The following is a 20,930-nucleotide window of genomic DNA, read 5'->3' as shown; positions in this document are numbered from 1 at the left end:
TTTTTATTAATATAATTTTAGTATTCTTTTTTATCTTTTACATTTTATAATTTACACAAAACTAATTAACTAAAAGTAAAAGTCTAAAAGTCCAAAAGTGAGTGAAACCCTATTTCTTTTGTAACTTTTTCTCATTAATGGCCAATGTAAGTATGTAACTAGCAATTCTCACTAGCTCAGCCAGACACCCACACCCATTCAATCACTCACCCTTGTAGCCATTTCTTGATCGATCATTAGTGGCCAACATAAGTACACAACCCTCACCGATTCACCTAGACACCACTTACTCACTCACCATTATAGCCATTTTTTGGTTGATTTCAAAGGTGCAAGCTTTAATCGATGACCACTGACCACCGACGACCACCAACCACCATAAGCTTTAATCAACTTCTCTCACTTGTCATAGCTTTTCATTTGCTCAATTTTCTCTCTTCTGCAACTTAACTTAAGGTAAGATCTTTAATCCTTTTTTACCCTTTTCTTAATGCTTGAAATAATGGGTTGTAATAAGTTTCAAAACTATTGCTAGTTGTGTTTAAAGTTGCTCAATTTTTGAGTTTTGGGATTATTGCAATTGAATATAAGTCATTGGTTTTGCTGTCGCTTTTCGGGTATCGCCTTGTTTTGGGATAAATTCAAAGTTTAAGCTTCATTTTTAAATGTGAGCTACTGTTTATAAAATGTTTCAGTGTGTTTTGTCCACAAGTTAAGTAGGAATAGAGAAATTTCAATGCCCATAGGCATAAAAGCATAAAAAAACTTGGTAGAAAAATAGAGGTTTTAGGAATCAGCTTTTCTTTTTTTGTCTTGCACCAAACATTCTCTCTAAGCTTTAAACTTTATTTTTAAGTTTTTAGAATATGGAAAAGATGGTGCCCCATGTTTCTGTTGCACCAAATGTAGCTTCATATTCTTTTCAAATGGATAAAATTACGGAGCTTTATGAATAACCCAAGGCTAAAACAGATGGCATATGTTATTTGTCCTTCTTCAATTCAAAATAAAATGGGATTACTTATTTCTATTTAAAATCGATAGTTATTTGATACATCATTTAAACTTTTTTACAAAACTATTAAGTTTTTTAATTACCTAAGAGAGTTATTTGTCAACCAGGGATCATCGATGTTTTTGCTAACAAAACTGAAAGAATTATTAGCCATGGCAATTTAGAAATCATAATTGCCCAGCATATCTAGGCTCAGCTGCTTGATTCATATATGTGATGCTATAGCTTTTCTATATCAGTTTCTGTTTCTAACTTTGGATTTAAAATCCTATAATTACCAAAAATGAAAACTTTTCTTGTTTGTATAGTTCAGACTTCAAAGCCTAAAACTGAAATGTAGGCAAAAGACCAAGGGCTTCAGTGACTGAATGCCTTCATTACACAAAATAATTAGGTCTGATTGTCCTTTTCTTTTTATTGTATTGTTTAACTCGAGAATTGATACTTGTTTTTTTATACAAAAAGCAAATAACAAAAAAAAATTCTTACTAATTCAAGCAACTTCCATTAACTATTTTGTGGTATGTAGGGCATTATAAACATAATGAAAAACTCCATCTCATGAAAAGGTCTATAATTACACAATCTATAGCAAAAGCTAAAGAATAAAGTTAAGAATAAATAAATACTATTTAATGGCAACAAATCCATTTGGTCTAACAGTTTTTGTCTTCCCATCATGACTACCTTGTAAGATTGACTTTATCCAATTACAAATATTTTTTTGTTATTTGATTAGACATTTATTTTTAGCATGTAATTCATATTTGATTGGACATTTATTTTATTATTTTTTTAGTTTGTATAAGCTGTGTTTACTCTTGAAATTTACTTACATTTTATTATTCTTTTGTTAAAGATGAGTTATAGAGATACTATACAAGCAGATACTCGATCAATCCCTCAAAGTGAAGGAGACACACATGGAGCAAAAAGTAAAGTTGTGAACACAAAACCAAAAAGGAAATGATCTAACACATGGTCAGAGGTGTGAGATCATTTCACCAAATTTACTAATGACAATAGTGATCTCAAAGCTAGATGCAATTATTATGATAAAGAATTTTATGCTCACCCTAAAAATGAAACCTCTGCATTAAGAATCATATGGGTATTTGTACTAAATTTTCTCATGCTAGTGGCGATCCTTCCCAAACGAAATTAGTTTTAAGCTCAATAGGAGATGCATCTTTAGGTACTTGGAAGTTTAATGAAGCTGCCATTATGAAAGGTGTGGTTGAGATGATTATTATAGACTACCCTTTAAATTTGTTGAAGCTAAAGGATTTAGGTGTTGCATGTCTATTACTTACCCTAGTTTTCGTATGCCATCACGATTAACTATTGTTAGGGATTGCTATCAAATTTATGTAGATGAAAAAAATTTCCTAAAACAATTTTTGAAATCTTTTGCTATGATAGTATTTTTGACCACTGACATATGGACTTCATTGTAAAAAGTCAATTATATGTGTCTTACTACTCATTTTGTAGACAATGATTAAAAACTTAGCAAAAGGATTTTAAAATTTTATCCTATTTTTAGTCATAAAGGTAAGACTATTGGTAAGGCAATTGAGAAATGTTTGCAAGATTGGGGGTTTGATAAAGTTTTCACTATCATAGTTGATAATGCTAGTTCTAATCACATTGCAATCTCATACTTGAGGAAAAAATTTAATAATGAAAGAACTAGTATTGTAGAAGGCAAATATCTTCATTTGAGATGCATTACTCATATTGTTAATTTTATTGTGAGTGATAGGTTAAAGGAATTAGTCGATTCAGTTGCTCATATTAGAGGGGCAATTAGATATGTGAAACAATCACCCTTTACGTTAGCCATGTTTTTAGAGTGTATTATCAATGAACATATTCAAAGTAAGAGCTTGTTGTGCTTGGATGTTAGCATTAAATGAAATTCTACTTTTTTTATGTTGGAACAAGCTCAAAAATTGAAATGGTTTTTAAGGCATTTGATGATGTTGATCCTTTTTATAGAACTGAACTTTTATTGAGAGATGCGGTGCCCAATCAAAATGATTGGTCTAGTGTTAGAAAATTATGCATTTTCTTGCAAAAATTTTACAATCTCATAGTTAAAGTTTCGAGTTCTACATATGTCACCACTAATAATTTTCTTGAAGATATATGTGGTGTTTATGGTATTTTGCCAGATTAGTAATTTAATGTTGATGTTGAGTTGAGTGCACTGACTAAGAAAATGAAGGATAAGTATGACAAGTATTAGAGGAATGTGGAGAAAATGAATATGTTGCTTTATATTGCTTCTGTTCTTGATCTTCAAAAAAAACTTTATGGAGTTTTGCTTTATGAAAATGTAATCTAGTGATCAAACGTCAGTGATGATTAAAAAAGTGTAAGAAGCAATAGTTTAGTTGTTTGATGAATACAAAAACATGTTGTAACCTCAATATGAATAAATTGGTGATAGTAGCTATACGAGTCAACCACCACCATCAACTAATGAATTTGGAACTGTGGACCTATATGACTCACAAGTTGTTATGGCTGAGTTTAAGAGGTTTAGGAAACAAGGTAGAAAAGAGAATAAATCAGAGTTGGATAAAATATTTGAATGAGAAGCCTGATGTTATTAAGGAGAGAGTGGACTTTGATGTTCTTCTTTAGTGGAAACTTAATAGGCATAGGTTTTCTATCCTTTCCCATCTAGTTCATGATGTGTTGGTGGTTCCTATATCCACAGTTGCTTCTGAATATTCTTTTAAAGCTAGTGGCCGTATGCTAGATACATATAGGAGTTCTTTAACTCCTAAACTTGTTCAAGCTCTTATTTGTTCTCAAGATTGGTTACGTGAAGCTACAGATTTCGATCCAAATCCCTTAGAAAATGAAGTGGAACAACTTGACAAGATTAATTTGGGTAATTATTTTATTTATATCATTATTTTTCAATGCTTATTTCTTTAAATCTTTTATTTAAAGCTGACTTATTTTTTTTTTGTCTTTTTAGATTTATCCAAAATTGGATTAGACCCTGTAATTGATTAGTAACATTTATTAATCAATTGAGGTAATATTGGCATTACTTACGTTGAATATGATCCATACAGTTAAATCTTTCTCTTTTAGACAATTTTAAATGGAATAATTTTTCATTGAATTGTGTTTTGCTTTTATTTATTTATTTAATGCTGAAATTTTAAAAAGTGTTGTTGCCCACTGCTCACTGCTTTTTGCTTGCTACTGTTTGCTACCCACTACCCATTGTTGCTTGCTACCTGTTGGATATTAATGTTTGAGACTTGGAATTTAAGTGCTATAATTGGTTAAGATGTTTATTATTGCTTGTTGAATGTTGTTTGAGAATTAGACTTTTTGGATTGTAATTTGCTATGTATTGTATGTGTTTATATTGTTTAAGACTTAGACTAAGAGTTTATGAAGCTTGTATTTAGATTTTATTTGAGTATTGCTCATTAATTTAGAGCTTGTGAATTACTCACTGATTTAGAGCTTATGTTTTACTCACTGACTTAGACTTTATAAAGCTTATGTGTTGCTCATTGATGTTATCTAATATGTAGACTTACTATGTATTGTGTATTACTCACTGATTTAAAGCTTGAGACTAAATTTACTATGTATGAAGCTTGTGTTTATGAAGTTTGTGTTTAGATTTTATGAAGCTTGTGTTTATGAACTATATGAATTACATTAAAAGTTGAATACAGGAAATAAGAAATCATAACCTATTATGCCGAAAAAATTGATTGAAAATGACAAGATTAAATTGGTTCAATTTTTTCAGTTTTATATTATTATTTGATCAGTTCGGTTTTATCTTTAGATTAAGTCGGTTAAATCGATTTTTGGATTTTTTGAAATGAATTAACCGAATTAATCGATTGCTTAATCCTATTCACCGAGTAACTAACACAAAATTAACTAAAACTAAAATTGACCTAGATATAGGCAAAAGCTCAATCCCTCCAAACCAATGTCCATGGAATTGATTCCACCGTCATGTGCTTTCTGATGCCTCCTCTAAACATCTAAATGGAGATCTGCATTAAAAAAAAAAGAGAGAAGAACTGGTCTCTACTCGAAACTGAAGTTATAAAACTTAATCAATTTGCATCATATATATGTATATATAAAATGAAAGGAGAAACCTTCTATAATATGTTAATCAAAATTGATAGATTTGCCTAAAACCTCATCAAGTAACTAACACAAAATTAACTAAAACTAAAACTAAAACTAACTTAAATGCAAGCGAGAGCTTGATCCCTCTAAACCAAGGTCCATATAATTGATACCACAGTCATGTGCTTTCTGATGCCTCCTTCGAACTTTCGAATAAAGACTTGCACAAAAAGAAATGAAAGAAAGAACTACTCTCTACCCAAAAATAAAATTATGAAACCTAATGGGTCGGCCTCATATATATAAGATGAGAGCTATAACTTTCCTTAACATGTTAATCAAAATTGATGGATTTACTCAAAACCTTATCGAGTAACTAACATGAAATTAACTGAAACTAAAACTGCCTAAATGTGGGCGAGAGCTCAATCCCTCTAAACTAAGGTCCATAAAATTGATATCATCGTTCTATAATATTTGGTGCCTCCTTCTAATATTCGAAAAGGAGACTTATTCAAAAAGAAATGAGAAAAAGAATAATTTTCTACCCGAAATGAAAGTTATAAAACCTCATATATATATATATATATATATATATATATAGAGAGAGAGAGAGAGAGGATGAGAGCAAGAAACTATTAATTAAAATTAACCTATCTTATTATAAATCTAAATACCAAATTAACTCAGAACTATACCTAACAAATATTATACTATCAATTTATGTATATCACAAAATAATATCATAATAATTATTCATTAATTAATATTAATTAATATAATTTCATACACAATGACTTTAGTCTACCAACATAAAATAAACACAATATAATATAATTTAGGGACGGTGTGGCTAGACAGGTTGCTGATGCAAGGTTTTTGGTGGAAAAAGCGATCAAGTTGAAAAATAGTAGACTGGGCACAAAGCCCTTGGCAAGGATCTAACAAAAATTAGAGAAAAATGTTGTGATATCATGTTACAAAAAAAGTATTTATTGTGTTCTAAATTATTGGAAATTTGTATATATAAAAAATATTCTCACTAATCTTAGAAAGAATCAAGCTAATCAGATCATAATCTCTATAATTTGTATAACTACAACAATTTTCATTAACAAATGCTTTTTCAATGTAGTAATTATGCACATATTATTGCTTCAATAAATTTATGTAATAATCTCATAAATAAAAAAAATATAGGAAAGGCGAAAGTGCGACTTGCCTGTTTTTAATTATTTCACTCACTGTGGTTGGTGCAACATATATCACGAAGAGACAGCTCATCTCTCTCACACAAAGTGGGCATAATGAGATATGGAACTGCACCAACACTACTAAATCAGATTCTAAAGTAAACAAAAAGAATGAAATGTTGGAGCTGTTTTTCACACAATTAATGTTTTTTAACTCGACAAAGTGCGCTCAGTCTTACTACTAGTAATGCCCACACATTGGCGGCCGCAACACGTCTTTCTGGAAAGCTGAATCCATTAATTATTATACGAGGACTATGGACTAAAATCTTATCAGAATACAGCCTCTATTTGTAATGCAGTTTTTTATTTGATAAATGCTCCTCCAGAAAGATCAAATCACGTTTCAGTCATCCATACATTTTCTTCTGCTTTATGGATAAATAATTTCAATCAAAAGTTTGATTTCTATCATTTTGGATATTTTCATTTAACTTCAAGTGATTATCAGGAAAAAAAAAAAAAAAAAAAAGAAAGACCTCACTTAAACTGCTTTGTATTTTAAAGAAGTTTATATGCGATGAATTTTTAATTTATAAATTTTATACTTGATTAGTGAATTAGATTATATTATTTTAATAAATAAAAATATTAATTTTTAAAATAAATATATAAAAATATTAATATTTTTAAAAAAATTTATTTATTAATTAAATGATATTATTTGATTTATCTCGTTAATAATGTGATATTATTCGAATTGTTAACGATATTTTTAAATCCAAATGACATAACAGTTTTTTTTTTATTATAAACTATCAACAAAAAACTAAAAATATTTTAGATTTTTGAATCAAATTAACGTGTCAAGCCAACCTGATTTCACATTGCCTTATCAGCCTTACCACCTTATCAATCTATCATGTAGACCCCTCCTAATTGCTGATTTGTCATTATCATATTGGATGATCATCATGCCAGATCATTTAGGGCTGACCTCGGGTGACCTAGGTTGCCCATGTCCCCTCTCATTATAAGTATAAATAAGATTATCAAAGTATTATTTCACCATCTTACTTTTTTCTACTGATCTTATATTCTCTTTTCTTTTATTCTCTTCTGTCAATCTCTAATTTTAAAATCGAAATACAAATGCTTGACTACTTTTAATTTTTATTTTTAATCATTTTTTTTCTTAATTTGAGAATTTTACCCCTAATAGATTAGCTCAACATGAGTCATTAATAATATATACAATTTATATAATAACAATATATCAAATAAAAACTTTATATATTTTTTATTTTGTGCATAGCTTTGTATTTTATAGGAGAAAGCTCTGTATTTTTTTGGTGCATGACTTTGCATTTTAAAAAAAGTGCTTGATGATAGCGACAACAAATAAATGTTATTGAGAAACTCGATAAACTTCATATATTAAATTTTCCCTCCTAGAAGAGTCTAAACCGAAATAATTGGTACAAGTCCAAATTTCGTAGGCTAATGGATGCATGAGAAAATGGGTAATATCTGAAGCGCGTATGTGCACAGAATTAAGTCCGAACTTAAAAGCCATCACCTCAGGCTGTTACCGGCTTAGGATTAATACCGGAGATATTTCAGCATTAGTGAGAAGAATCCTGGAGCTTTGCACCCAAAAAAAAAAAGAAAAGAAGAATCCTGGATCAGTTAACTTTGGTGGTTACGTGAAGATGAGAGTTGCAGGAGAATGTGATCATTACCAACTGGGATTCCCTTTTTGTTTCTTTTCCATTCATCCTTGTAATACAAATACTAATTTTAAAGATGTTCAAAATAAAAAAATAAAAAAAAGAAACCACAATCAATCGAGCTTTTCAATTATTTTTACTTAAATTTATACATTTATTTTTATTTGTAGAGTGTATTTTACTCCAAGATTCCCTTAAATTTTTAGCACCATTAGCTTTAGACTTGGCTTTAACTTAGCAAGTTTTTTAACCATAACTATGCCAATTCCAATCTTGTTGGAAGTATCAGAGACAAGTTGGGTAATAGATAGAAAATCATCCCAACATATTTTAAAATAAAATCTTATACTTTAACATGCATCTTCACATGCTTACATCGTTTTTAAAGATCAATATATAGACCATCAAAAGCTGCAATCTTATGGAAATCTCTTCGTTAAAATATTCATAACTAAATCTATTCATTAAAAATATTCATAACTGCGTGATTTTACGTTAAGTAAAGAAGAGGTATGCTTTTTAATCTTTTACTCTAATCGAGTTGGTTCAATTGGGGCTGAAGGCTAGGTTTAGTGTAAGTGAATAGATCGCTTTGATTAATTGATTCCTTTTTTTTTTTTTTTATAAATGACAAATTTTGTGACATTAAGGCCTGCCCAACCAATTATCGATTACAACAATAAAAATTAGATAACGACTCCAATATTACCTCAAATGGCAGTAATTCCAGAGTTTGGTTAAAATCTAAAGTTGTAAGAGTTAAATTCAAGTTACACTATTGTGACAACTAATTATTACACTTTTTTATAATTTATAATTCAATTAAAATTTTAACTAATTAATCAACCTATTTACCTAAATACTTAATTTCCATAATTAGTATCTAAATTTGACTTTTTCTTCCTTATGTTTGATAACTTGTTAGTTATAAATTAATATCAATTAAAATTTTAGAAAAGAAAATTTCAAAACTTTGAATAAAATAATTTTTAAAAGAAAAAAACGCAAAGGTTACATGACAATACGTGTACTGCCGAAAACGGCAAAGAAAGCTCAATCTGTAGAAGAAAATTTCAATTCCATTTTAGCAGTTAATAAAGCTAAAACTCAATTGTTTATCAAAAAGAAATTTATAAGAAAATGTAAGAATAGGAGATTTGAGAAAATATTTTTGATCCAATATCTTTAGAAATGATCATCGACTCGTTGGATTTGGTTTGCCACTCATTCGTCTGTTGTGATCAACTATATAACTGTACACTTTGTGGCATACTCTTCCTGCTACCTAGATGAATGAAAACTCTCCAATGGCACTCATTTCAAAATTAATGCTTCTTTTGCATTTGCTTTTCTCTTGGTGCTGCACTCTGTCTGGCCTGTTTATTATCAACAACACTCAGTCAAATCCAAGCGCAAAACTTGGGCAACTACCTGCCTCCCTCGAAATCTTGACTTCTGTAGAATCCTTCGTTGAATCAATTATCTCATTATAAGTATGGGCAATTCCACTTGAGCTACCAAGCACCGATGCTTCATTACACCATTTACTGTATGCTTTCAAATTCTCTGAATAAGGCTGCACGAATCATTACACGCTTTGTAATTGCACCCAAATCACTAGTCAGAGATTGCAGTTCCAACAAAAAATAAAAAAAAAAATAAAAGAAATGGTTAAAGAAACAATTGAACAGCACAACAATGTTGATCATAGGTTAGGCAAGCCTAAAAGAGCTTCATAAGTATTCATATGGTTAAAGCTTTCATCAACCCCGCCCCCCCCCCCCCCCCCCCCCCCCCAAACCTCAACTATCTGCCATCTAAATGCCTATCCAATTGGAGAATTTGTGTGCCCGGTTAAAGAACTTATGCTACTAGGTGTCTGGATATAAGCACCTACATTTCTGATATGGTATCTATCTTAATTGGTGGCAGCAGCATACAAATGTGCCTGAATTGTTCAATAATCCTAAGGCTTATAACTGGAAAGGAGGAAAACAAAGCTTCCATAAAGTTCACACCTGTTATACAACAGTAATTAGCTAGTGTTAAATAGTACATGCAAACAAAAAATGAAAATTGTGGATGCAGTAAGGGAAAAACAGCCCAAACCTGATGTGAGTTTCCAACTTCAGTGTTCTTGGAGGATTTATTGCCACTAGAACTTGATTTTGCCAGAGAGTCCAATCCTGGTCAGAAAATTACCAGACAATTATTGACAGACTTCATTTGGGGTTGATAGTTTAGTTTTCATTGCCAATCTCATGGAAAACCCTGTTCCCTCTGCTTAGCACTATGTCCCTCCAGGGGTGTTTTAGTGATAATTTAGGAAAAACCAGAAGCAAATAATGTTTCAATTGCACATGATTGCATTTAAACTTGCCTTTAGTATAGAGATCAGGGGATTTTTTTATGTCTATGCATTCACTTGATTCCAAATTATCCAGTTTTCCACTTGATCCATGACGTGCTATTAATATCATTGGTAGTGGGTTACATTCAAGAATATTTCTAGTAGAATCTGAATTTTGAGGGTCCTCCACAGAGGGGACTGGATTCGTGATGTTATTATCAATACACTGCATGGCAGCGCTGTATTGCATCATAGGTTTCTGGAGGATGGACAGGATTTGAGCAGCTGCAAAGGTAAAACATATGATTAATTGCTTATGACATCAGTGCAGTGCTAATCAAAATCATGAATTACTTTAGGAATTGGCCCTTGAGTGAGACCTCAGTTTGATATCTTCATTTTTCCCACTTTTATTTTTGCCCTAGCAAGCATCTAAGCTATTGTGAAAGTTTATATATGACATCAGTAAGTAGCATATAGGCACCATGTATCGAAATATTCCTTAATTTACTCTCAAGGACACTGCACAGGATAAGAAATTAACCAACAAAACAAGCAGTCAAGCTAGTCACTGACCAGTAAGAGAATATCCATACTGTTAAATTTTTGCCTCTCCATATGAATGCTATGGGGAGAGAAACATGAAGCCATGTACAAAGGGAAGGAAAATTGGTAGAAGAAAAAAATTTTCTTAAAGTTTGTTGGTTTTTGTTATGTACGATGATCAGATCAAACTAAGAATGCATTTACCATCACGTAGAGGCTTGTTTGCAGATATATTCTGGTTTAATTTACTCTCACCAACACTTGAGATGCTAAAACTTGGTTCTGCATCTATCTTTGAAGAAGCAATTTTTTGAGGTTTTCCTGCATGATGAAACCAAAACATTTTCAGATGGAATTATAAGGACCAAAAAGGGAGAACCAAAAACTTAGAACCAAAAAAAAAAAAAAACATAAAAATAAGTCAAAATAAAATACGAGTGAAACTCCATTACTTTTTAGAGCTAAACAACTAAGACCATCCTTATGAAAAGAAGAAATATAGTAAAGAAAAATTAAAGTGTTCAGTTCAGACTTAGAAAATATTACACTATGGTTCATAAAAGGAAAAAATATATACACGAATAGTATCAAATCAGTTTTCTGGAGAAAAGTGTTACATAAATAATAATAGATATGAGACTCAAGAATACATGGAAAGCAAAATTGCCTTCAAAAGATTAACTGATAGAAAGAAAATTGCCTTCAAAAAATTAACTGATAGAAAGAAAGGAATTCAATCAAATACCATATAGGAAATGCAACTTAAATCATCAGCACTGGCAGTAGCTAACCTTGCAAAAATGATTTATTGGTTTTAAGACAATTCTGCACTCTGTGGATCATCCTTGTTTTTCCAGCAACATTGCAATTGCTTAGACGGACATCTGAGTCCATCACGCCCTGACAGTTTCCTTCAGCTTCTCCAATATTTACCAAATGAGCATCAAATGCTATTGATTCACCGGATTGTATTACTTCGTCTTTCTTGAGGAATCTACTATCTATCAACTTCTTGCTTCCATCATATAACATAATCTGAATTAAAGACCCAATAAGTAAGTCTGAGCATTAATTACACTTTGTAAGGAGCTATGAGAAAATGGAATTGAACTAAGCCAATCTGCAATTAAGTACATAAAAATACTAGGCTGGGAACAAACTTATGAAGCAGGTAACTAAAAAAACCCATGCAAAGAAAAGAAAAAGACTTATGAACTAATTTATTTCTTAAAATTGACAAAGAAGAATATTCTGATTGTCAGGAGAAAGAAGCAGCAAAGTTTGTGAACATAGACCTGCCTCTGCAGTGTTCCAGAAATTTTGAGTTGTAAGAAACCGTCATGGTATTTCTTGGCTTTTTGAGTAACTTGTGTAGTGTACATGACCTGCCATTCTAAAATAAGAAAAAACGTGTTAGTCTGAAGAAGGGTATTAAATCAAAGGGAAAATTACAGTACTCTTACATAAAATTTCAAATATAAGCAGCTACGAAGCAAGGACTCGAAGATGCAATACGGGTATGACAGATACGGACAAGGCGACAGCAATTTAAAAAATTGAGGACACCAGCCCTTGAATGTCTAAGCAAGAAGTCCTTAGGGTCAACAGTCTCAGTGTTTCAAGGCAAGTCCAAGGCAGGAACGAGATAGACCTTGCAGTACTCTCAACTGCAGCCTTGGCGTCCAGCTTGGAATAACTTTCCCAGGAATATTTGGCAGACAAGAGTTTTTTGTAGGATTAAGAGGAGCACATGAGCTTGAAAGTGGAGACAGTCCAGATTTGGGAAAAAACTTTCATTGCATGTACAGCCATGTCATCCGCTGTGTCCAATACTTTTATATTTTTTGTCAAGTCCCGGCATGTCCAGTACATGTCCTGTCATGCCAGAGGCATGCGTCAGATAAATATTGGACACCGGTATGTAGGGGTACACGGCATGTCCATGCTTCATAGATATGCAGAGAAAGCGAGGAGGTAGTGCATCTGCTGATTGTTCCAGTATAATGCTGGATGAATACTGGAAGCATCCATGTAGAACAATTTGGAAAATAATAGAATACCAAGAAACAAAAAATAAGTCCAAAATTCAAGTCTCAATCCTCAAAACATCAAATCTCGAACAATGTCAAAGATTCAAAAGCTACCTTAACATAAGTACCAATAAACTACTCCCTAAACTTAGCACCTGGTAAAGAAGCAAAAATAAGTGGGTGATTGGCCTAACTTATGAAAAAGCATTTCTATTATAATAGTAGAAGCAAAGTGTTTGGCTCTCAAATTTTAAAAGAATTTAGCTTATGTGGGAAGCTCACTTGGGCTTAGTCGTAGCTAAAAATCAAACTTCTTCAAAAGGGTACTAATTGTAGTAACTAATATTTAATGAAATTCTTAATTATTCTCACTTTACTCTAGTAATTCATAAAACTATAAGAAGAATTACATTATTTCACATTCATCTTTTCTATTTAGTTCAATTCTTCTCCTTGATTTCATTTTTTGTTTGTCTTTTTATTTACAATTGACAAAAAGATTTCTTGATTATTTTAATTTCTTGCACTTACTACAGTTTCATTCTTTTATTTTATTTATTTATTAAAAAATATTACCAAATAGTTTTTACATCTACAACACTTCTGCATCAAGTTTGCCAAATATCATCCTCACTTCTTTTCACAAAACTTCAAAAAAGTTCTACTTTGACAGCACTTTCTACAAACGTTGTAGCCAAGCCAAATAGGCTCTATGTAATATCAATAACCTAAATACCTAAAATATAAGATATTACTATGAGGGGCACAAATTATAAAATATATCCCAAAATAATATATTTCTTCAATATGGATCACACATTCATGCCCACTAGAATCAGACATTAGTGATTGCCAGCAGTGAAGTTATCCCTGTAAGAACTTAACTAGCCTGGGCAGCATTAAGTGCTCAACCCAGCTTATCAAGGACATACCCTCTCAACCACACATTCCCTTTAAACAGATGTAGGCATTGTCTATGTTACTCAAACTCAAGGGTGAGCATCGGATACAATATTTGTCCAATAGGTTGTGGTAATTTTTTCTAGATTTTTCCATATATTTGGAGGGTCGGACCTCCATACCTATGCGCAGCAGATATATGCCAGACATGGGTACTTCAAGGAAAATGAAGTGCTAAAGCAACATATGGTGTTTCAAGAACAAGATCAGCCAACCTACCGCCTTCCCCAGAGATTGGACCCCATTTCCATCCCCCAAAAAAGATGTTATGCTTATATGCATAAATGATAGATCTGTTTGGCAGCAGTTTTATATTATTCATCTAAAGACCCCTAAAAAGTTAGCCACCATTCCTGTCATGGTTTTCCTTTGCTTTACATGCTTCATTGTGTGATAGCAGCTCGACGTAAATACATGAGTATAAAGATGGAATATTAACTTAGGCATAAAATGAAAAAGTAATCATTGAATTATTCCCCATCTTATGCCAAATTTCATATTTGAGTATCTATCTTGAATCTTATTGAAATAAGTATAAATGTGAAAAGTAAATAATCCTCTAACCATGGCATTTTTGGTGACAATAGAACATTCATATGCCATACCAATGTATATACATGTATGTGTGTGTGTGTGTGTTTAAATTTGAAAGAAAAAAGGAAGAATTGAACCATATCTATAGATAGAACAAAATCATAATAATAGCAACAAGGTAAGCATTGGTAAGTAGTCCAAACACCACAGCAAATCAAATAATATAACCGTTATGCTTGACTTGATCGTGCATACAGTACTACAATCAGCTCCAAACATTTGGAGTTCACACTTTTTGTCATCTGAAAGGCAATTAAATTTTTGTATTTACCAAAGAAAACCAACTGAAGTGGCTTAATTAAGGAACTTCTTTGTCAATGTCAAAATGCTGCAACAGGGAGAATCACTAGGAGCCTTAAAAACACAAATAGTCCAGAGATAGAATCCTCCTTACACCACCCACCTCCAGCCATATAACCCCAAGAAGAGGAAAAACAAAAAACAAAAAAAGGAAGACAGACAAGAGAGAGAAAGGTGAAAACAGAGGAAGGTGAGCTTGCTAATCCTATCTTCAAGAATTAAGTGAAAGATGGGTAAAAAAAAAATCAGAAAACAAGTAATGTTTAGATTCAGCTACCATTTCCAAAAGCTCCATCACTTTCAAATTGATTTTTTCTAAAACTTATATTCAAGAATTAAGTGAAAGATGGGAAAAAAATATATCACAAAACAAGTAATGTTTAGATTCACCAACCTTTTCCAAAACCTCCATCACTTTCAAATTGATTTTTTCATCACATGCCTCATTCCCAGTTTCCCATTTTATTGCTATCATTTCCACACACATTGCTTCCTTTACAATCACCAAATTCAACAAAATGAGCATCTAAGCATTTGATTCTCCAGGCCTTATTACTACATCTCACTTATGAAACCTACTTTCTAAAAGTTTTATGTGGTCATCAAATAACATGACTTGTAACAAATATAAAACAAGGTGCTATAAAAATCAACTTTGCATCTATATCAAGCCTCTCTCAATGAAATATTACATGCGAATTAATCTCTAACTGAATATACGATCATTTTTGTCCAAGTTACTTCTCTTTTTGTCCAAGTTTCCTCTCTTTTGTTAAACTAACTTCCTTTTTCCATTGTGAGTTTCAGGAATATCCGTATACATAGGTTTGAGATCCACATTTGAATTGAAAGGTCCAAATGATCAACTCTGCAATCAGTTGTTAGAATCAATAGGTCTTCAAATTGTTCATTTGAAGAAATAGAAACATTTTTTACTGGATGATCATAATACTACTCAAAAACTAAAATTCTTGATCAATGGAGTAGCAATATTACCATTTTTGTTCAATAAGAAACCAAAGTGGATAATTGACTCATCCCTTACTAGAAATAATCACAAGAAATCTTTTGATAACACAAACTCATATTTCTCAATGATATCCCACAATCAAGACTATTGGCTAAATCTTGTGAAACCATTTGATAGAACTTCAATGGTATCTTCTTTTTATAAAGCAAATCGGCTTTGATTATTGAATAATCCACATCATTTTGATTCCTACTATTAAAATATATTCCCTTTTATGTGGAAAAGGTTTGTATCATTAATTATAGTTTTATGTATGGACAATTCCTAAATAAATTGTTCATTCACAACAAAATATTTTCTTTGTGCAATGGTAAAAAATGTTTTTTTGTGGAGAGATTGTTTCACCTTCACCAATCAATAGGGGTTAAAAAAAATTTTAAAAAAACCGAAAATTAATTCAAAACTGTAGCATTCAATTCGATTCAAATCAATTTTTTTCTTATACAGTTTGGATTAAGTTCAGCTATTAAATTTTTTTTATTAGATTCAGATCGGATTGCAGATCAAGAAAACAAAAAACCAAAAACTTCTAAACCGAACCGAATTATATATTTTTATTAATTTATATATATAGTTTAAATTTTTATAAAATAAAAATGATTATTTTATATCTAAATCTATTTAAATATATTAAAAATCATATTAAAACAATATAAAAAATAAATTTCAAAAACCGATAAACCGAACCGTATCGAATTGTTAGAATTTAATTCAATTCGGATCAAATTTTAAAAATCCATAATATTATGCATTATTTGTAAAAACCGAACTCAATCTGATTCGACTTGAACCATTATCACACCTACCAATTGAGTTGCAAGTATCTAACATATTTATATCTAATGGTTTTCCACAAAGTGATGATAGATGTTATAACTTGTACAAATCTTTTCAATTTGCAATTTGATCCAATCCATTAGTTCGTAAAGCCATTTACTTAGTTGCAAACAATTCTAGAACACCTCTGACAAAGAGTCAAATAGTCAATTTTGAAAGAACATGCATCAATATCTCAATTTCAATTCAAGCATGGGTTTCATTCACACTCCATGTTCTGTGAAATATTTACCATCCAAAAAGCAGAAAAAATGAAGTCTGTCTAAAAAAATACGTTGAAAGGGTGGATGTATAGAACCTTTCAACAATATAGTGCTTTTTCAACTCTATCAAAATGAAATCTATTCAAGACATATATGCCATGGTTCTTTACTTAGTTAGGGTACAAATATCTAAACTACTCCATTGGTGGGGTCTTAGGCCCAAAGGAATACCTAGTTGCCTTTAAGAGTAGGAAGTTAAATGATGTAAAAAAGCAAATAAGATTTTTTTTTAAAAATCAGTACAAGATCGCTTCACACCTTCCTAAATGTGAATGGCGATCAATGGATTGGTCATCAAGCAGCATCAACTCAAGTTTCAGAATTGGTTTTCTATCTACTTGCCAAAATAAGTTTTGATACCCTTAAAGGATGTTGAAAAATTGAGGGACATAGCTTTTCACAAGAGAAATGCATTTTCCACTCTTTCAAAAGAGAGTTTTTTTGGATGTACGGCTTTGAAAATCAAACAACATTTCTAACAAATAGAAATTTTGAAATTGAGACCAATACCAATAAAATTGGACAATGAAATATGCCCTCTTATTCCGCTGCCAAATCATCACTCTATGAAACAACAAAATACATTGGGGTAACCCCTCCTAGACAAGTAAGTCCTTTCCTTTTTGCATTAGTTATGGACGAACTCACTAGACGTATCCAAGATAGGGTGCCATGGTGTATGTTATTTGCCGATGATATAGTCTTAGTTGTTGAAACTTGTTATGCCCTTAACACAAAATTAGAATTATGGAGGAGTACATTGGAGTCTCAAGGTTTTAAATTGAGTAGATCTAAAATTGAATATATGAAATGCAAGTTTAGTAGTCACAAGGAAGTGGGTACTAGTGTGATTAAGTTGGATGCTGAGGGAGTACCAAAGAGTAGCCAATTTCGACATTTTGGGATCAATTATTCAGAATGATAAAAGCAGATGTCAAACATAGGATTCAAGCAAGATGGGTGAGGTGGCAAAGTGTTTTGGGTGTCTTGTGTGATCACAACATGCCTTTAAAGTTAAAAGCAAAGTTGTATAAAACAACTATAAGGCTTGTATTACTATATGGAACTGGGTGTTGGGCTATTAAGAAACAACATGAGAAGAAAATGAACATAGCGGAAATGAGGATGCTTAGATGGATGTATGGTAAGACTAGAAGAGACAAAATCAGAAATGAATAAATTCAAGGAAAAGTAGGGGTAGTCCGAATTGAAGAGAAGACGAGAAAGGCCCGTTTGTGATGGTTTGGACATGTGAAACATAGGCCTAACTATGCACCGATTAGGAGAGTTGATTCTCTAGATCTAGGAAAGATCAAAACATCTAGAGGTAGACCACGAAAGATATGGATGCAAGTAATAAAAAATGATATGATGGTTAAAGAATTAGATGAAAAGGTGGTTGTTGATAGAAATAAGTAGGGCAAGAAAATTCAAACTACAACCTAATTTGATCCTCTTATTTGGTTTTTCACACTGCCGACCCTAGAGTATGGGATATAAGGCTTAGTGTGTTATTGTTGTTGTAGTTGTGATAAGGGATTTCAGTTCTCTAGAAATTGAATTCATTTCTTTCTTTCGCCACCATCAATGGAAACACATTCCTTCTCAAATAAAGATCTTCCTGTCTATTCAATCACTGATTTTGAGAGAGAAGGTGTGCGGCAAGACTCACCATCCACTCTGAGCAGCTTAAGCCCCACCTATTTGGAATAGTCAACAAAGCTTCTATTTCAACTCATGTTCGGGTAGGAAGGCTGAACTAACAAAGCACATATAGTAGGGAACTCAATCAACACTTCTGAAGAGGCAAGGATCAGATTCCCCATCCAGACCGATTCTTCCTACACAAAGATAGTCCTATGAAAGATACATGGATTCGCATCGAAGGAGATAAGGAGTTTTGGCTGCTTGAGATTTGGGTCAATGCGGATTGGAGTGAGAAGAGGTCTTTCATCCATCCATGACGAGAATAATAACACTCATTGAGACAAATGCAAGTTATCCGTATAGACACAAAGGAACATGGTGGATAACTAGTTGCATCATGACAACTTAATGATCTCTAGCAAGGACGAGATTAGGAATAGCAATCGCTCATTGGCAAAATGCTCCATCTAACAAAGTGAAGCTTAGAAGCAACAATTTAAAGGAAAATTTTCACATTAGAAAAGGAGCCAAAATTTCATCAACTAACCTGTGACACTGGTTTGCATTATAGTTGGAGCAGTTTGCGAAGCTCCATATTTTTGCATTTCAATCTTCTTGAACTCTGAAATGTAAGTAAAGGTTAGAAAAAGCTATAGCCTACGCCAATCATAGTGTTGATAGTATCATAATTGGAAAGTTTTTAGCAATTCAAATGTAAAAGCAAACAAAGAAGCTAACCTCTGATTATCTTTTGTGATGGGCTCAGCCTAAGATTGATAGGCCTCGCTTCATTGCTATTTCTTCTGGCATCTGAAGAAAAAGAATTGCAAATGAAGATTTTAAATGAAAATTTTAGGGTTTCAAATGAAAAAGCAATTCAATCGTACCAGATTTAAGAGGAGAAGGAGAGTGGAGAAGGCCGACGTCAACAAAATAGGCAGCGAAAGTGAGGGTTTGGGCAGAGCAAACAACTTCATCTCTTCTCAACATCCTGCATTCAAGAAGCCTCTGGGACTCATCGTACAGCATCAACTGCGCTGCCATGATTACCAAATTATTTGAAATAAAGTGAGCAACAGATTGAAGCAAGAATCAGTAAAACTTAACCTTGTTGGTTGAAATGTGTAGATCTAAGAAACCGTCTTGATAAACTTTCCGCTTTTGTTTGATGTGCTTCGTGTACACAACACTCCATCTCTTTTTCTCTTCTTCCATTCAAATAACACTTTTGCAGTTTTGGTGGACTGCCGTCCTCTACGCCAATTACATGAAAGTTAGAGGCGCCAAGCAGAATGGTTCGGGTTCGGGTTATTTTTTGGGATTCCAAGGGATCCGAATCCATTCGGTTTATACCATTTTTTGGTTTCGTTTCGTTTGTTTCAACTTCAAATCAACGTCATTTTGTGAGATTTATTCATAAGTGTTAGTGTTACGGTAAATAGTTTTGAAGATTCAAATGCAGGAAATTAATTCTTCATTTTTCTTGAGGTATCTCAAGTCCATATCATTATTTTTTTTACTTTTGGCCATCCAAATTTCATATCCTTGACTGCTTTATTAAATTTAACACAAACTGTTATAAAAAATTAAATTTAAGAAAATTAATAAATATTTATATAAATATAAATAATATAAATAATTTCTTTCTTTTTACTTATTATAATTTTAATAGCATTTTAATTTTTCCAAAAGCATTGTTTTTATATCTAATTATTATTTTTTATTTCTAATTATTATTTTTTTTAACATAAATTATAAACATTAACATTAGATATAGTAATATAAATTAGTGATAACTTGGTCACCTATGGGTTAATATTAATTTTGTTATTTTCTTTTTATTTTATTATTTTTTATTTTTTTCACTATAATTTCATTTTTGATGATATTTTAATCAAAACTAACGAAAATAGAATATATTGTAAACTATTCTCCCAAAATATTTAGAATAAATTTTTCAATAAAATAAAATAATATGATATGAAAATTCCACAAATAGCAAAAATATACACATGGCATGCCACCTAAACATTTGTTATTATTATTTTTTTATGAAACTTTTATAGTAAAATAAATATTTGCTTAATATTAATTTTAAAGCAACTTTTTTCAAAAAAATAATCTTTTAAATAATTTAGAGAATTAAAATAAAAGGTTACATACAAAAATAACTTATGTATTCTACATTTTTCTTTCAATTTGATATCTAAAAAAAATAAAATATATATTTAAGCATCTAAACTTTCATTACATCAAACATTTTGGTGCTTTAAACCATAGTTATCAGAATCAGACTAGATCGTT

The 20,930-nt window shown here is 31.6% G+C and overlaps 1 protein-coding gene across 6 annotated transcripts; it reads right to left on the bottom strand.

Moving 5' to 3' along the window:
- Positions 1-9,130: 9,130 nt before the first annotated feature.
- On the bottom strand, positions 9,131-20,060 carry LOC111315806 (DDE family endonuclease). Of its 6 annotated transcripts, none has more exons than XM_022917827.2 (10): positions 19,734-20,053; positions 19,514-19,663; positions 19,365-19,436; positions 19,174-19,248; positions 12,261-12,358; positions 11,757-12,000; positions 11,170-11,286; positions 10,450-10,704; positions 10,179-10,255; positions 9,131-9,645 (listed from the first exon to the last, which is right to left on the bottom strand). In XM_022917827.2, the coding sequence occupies exons 1-10, from the start codon at positions 19,966-19,968 to the stop codon at positions 9,466-9,468; spliced, it is 1,503 nt and encodes a 500-aa protein (XP_022773562.1). In that variant the 5' UTR covers positions 19,969-20,053; the 3' UTR covers positions 9,131-9,465. The 6 variants fall into 6 exon arrangements, with proteins under 6 accessions (XP_022773562.1, XP_022773563.1, XP_022773565.1 ...); XM_022917828.2 differs by having other exon boundaries at positions 19,514-19,658; positions 19,734-19,964; XM_089749071.1 differs by having other exon boundaries at positions 9,482-9,664; positions 19,734-20,057.
- Between the last annotated feature and the right edge of the window lie 870 nt (positions 20,061-20,930).

This window comes from Durio zibethinus, chromosome 20 (assembly GCF_047325235.1).
Source record: "Durio zibethinus cultivar Kanyao isolate XHJ-2024 chromosome 20, ASM4732523v1, whole genome shotgun sequence".
Classification (NCBI taxonomy): Eukaryota; Viridiplantae; Streptophyta; class Magnoliopsida; order Malvales; family Malvaceae; genus Durio; species Durio zibethinus.
The sequence above is the reverse complement of the archived record's forward strand: the minus strand, read 5'-3'. Positions and strand labels throughout refer to the sequence as shown.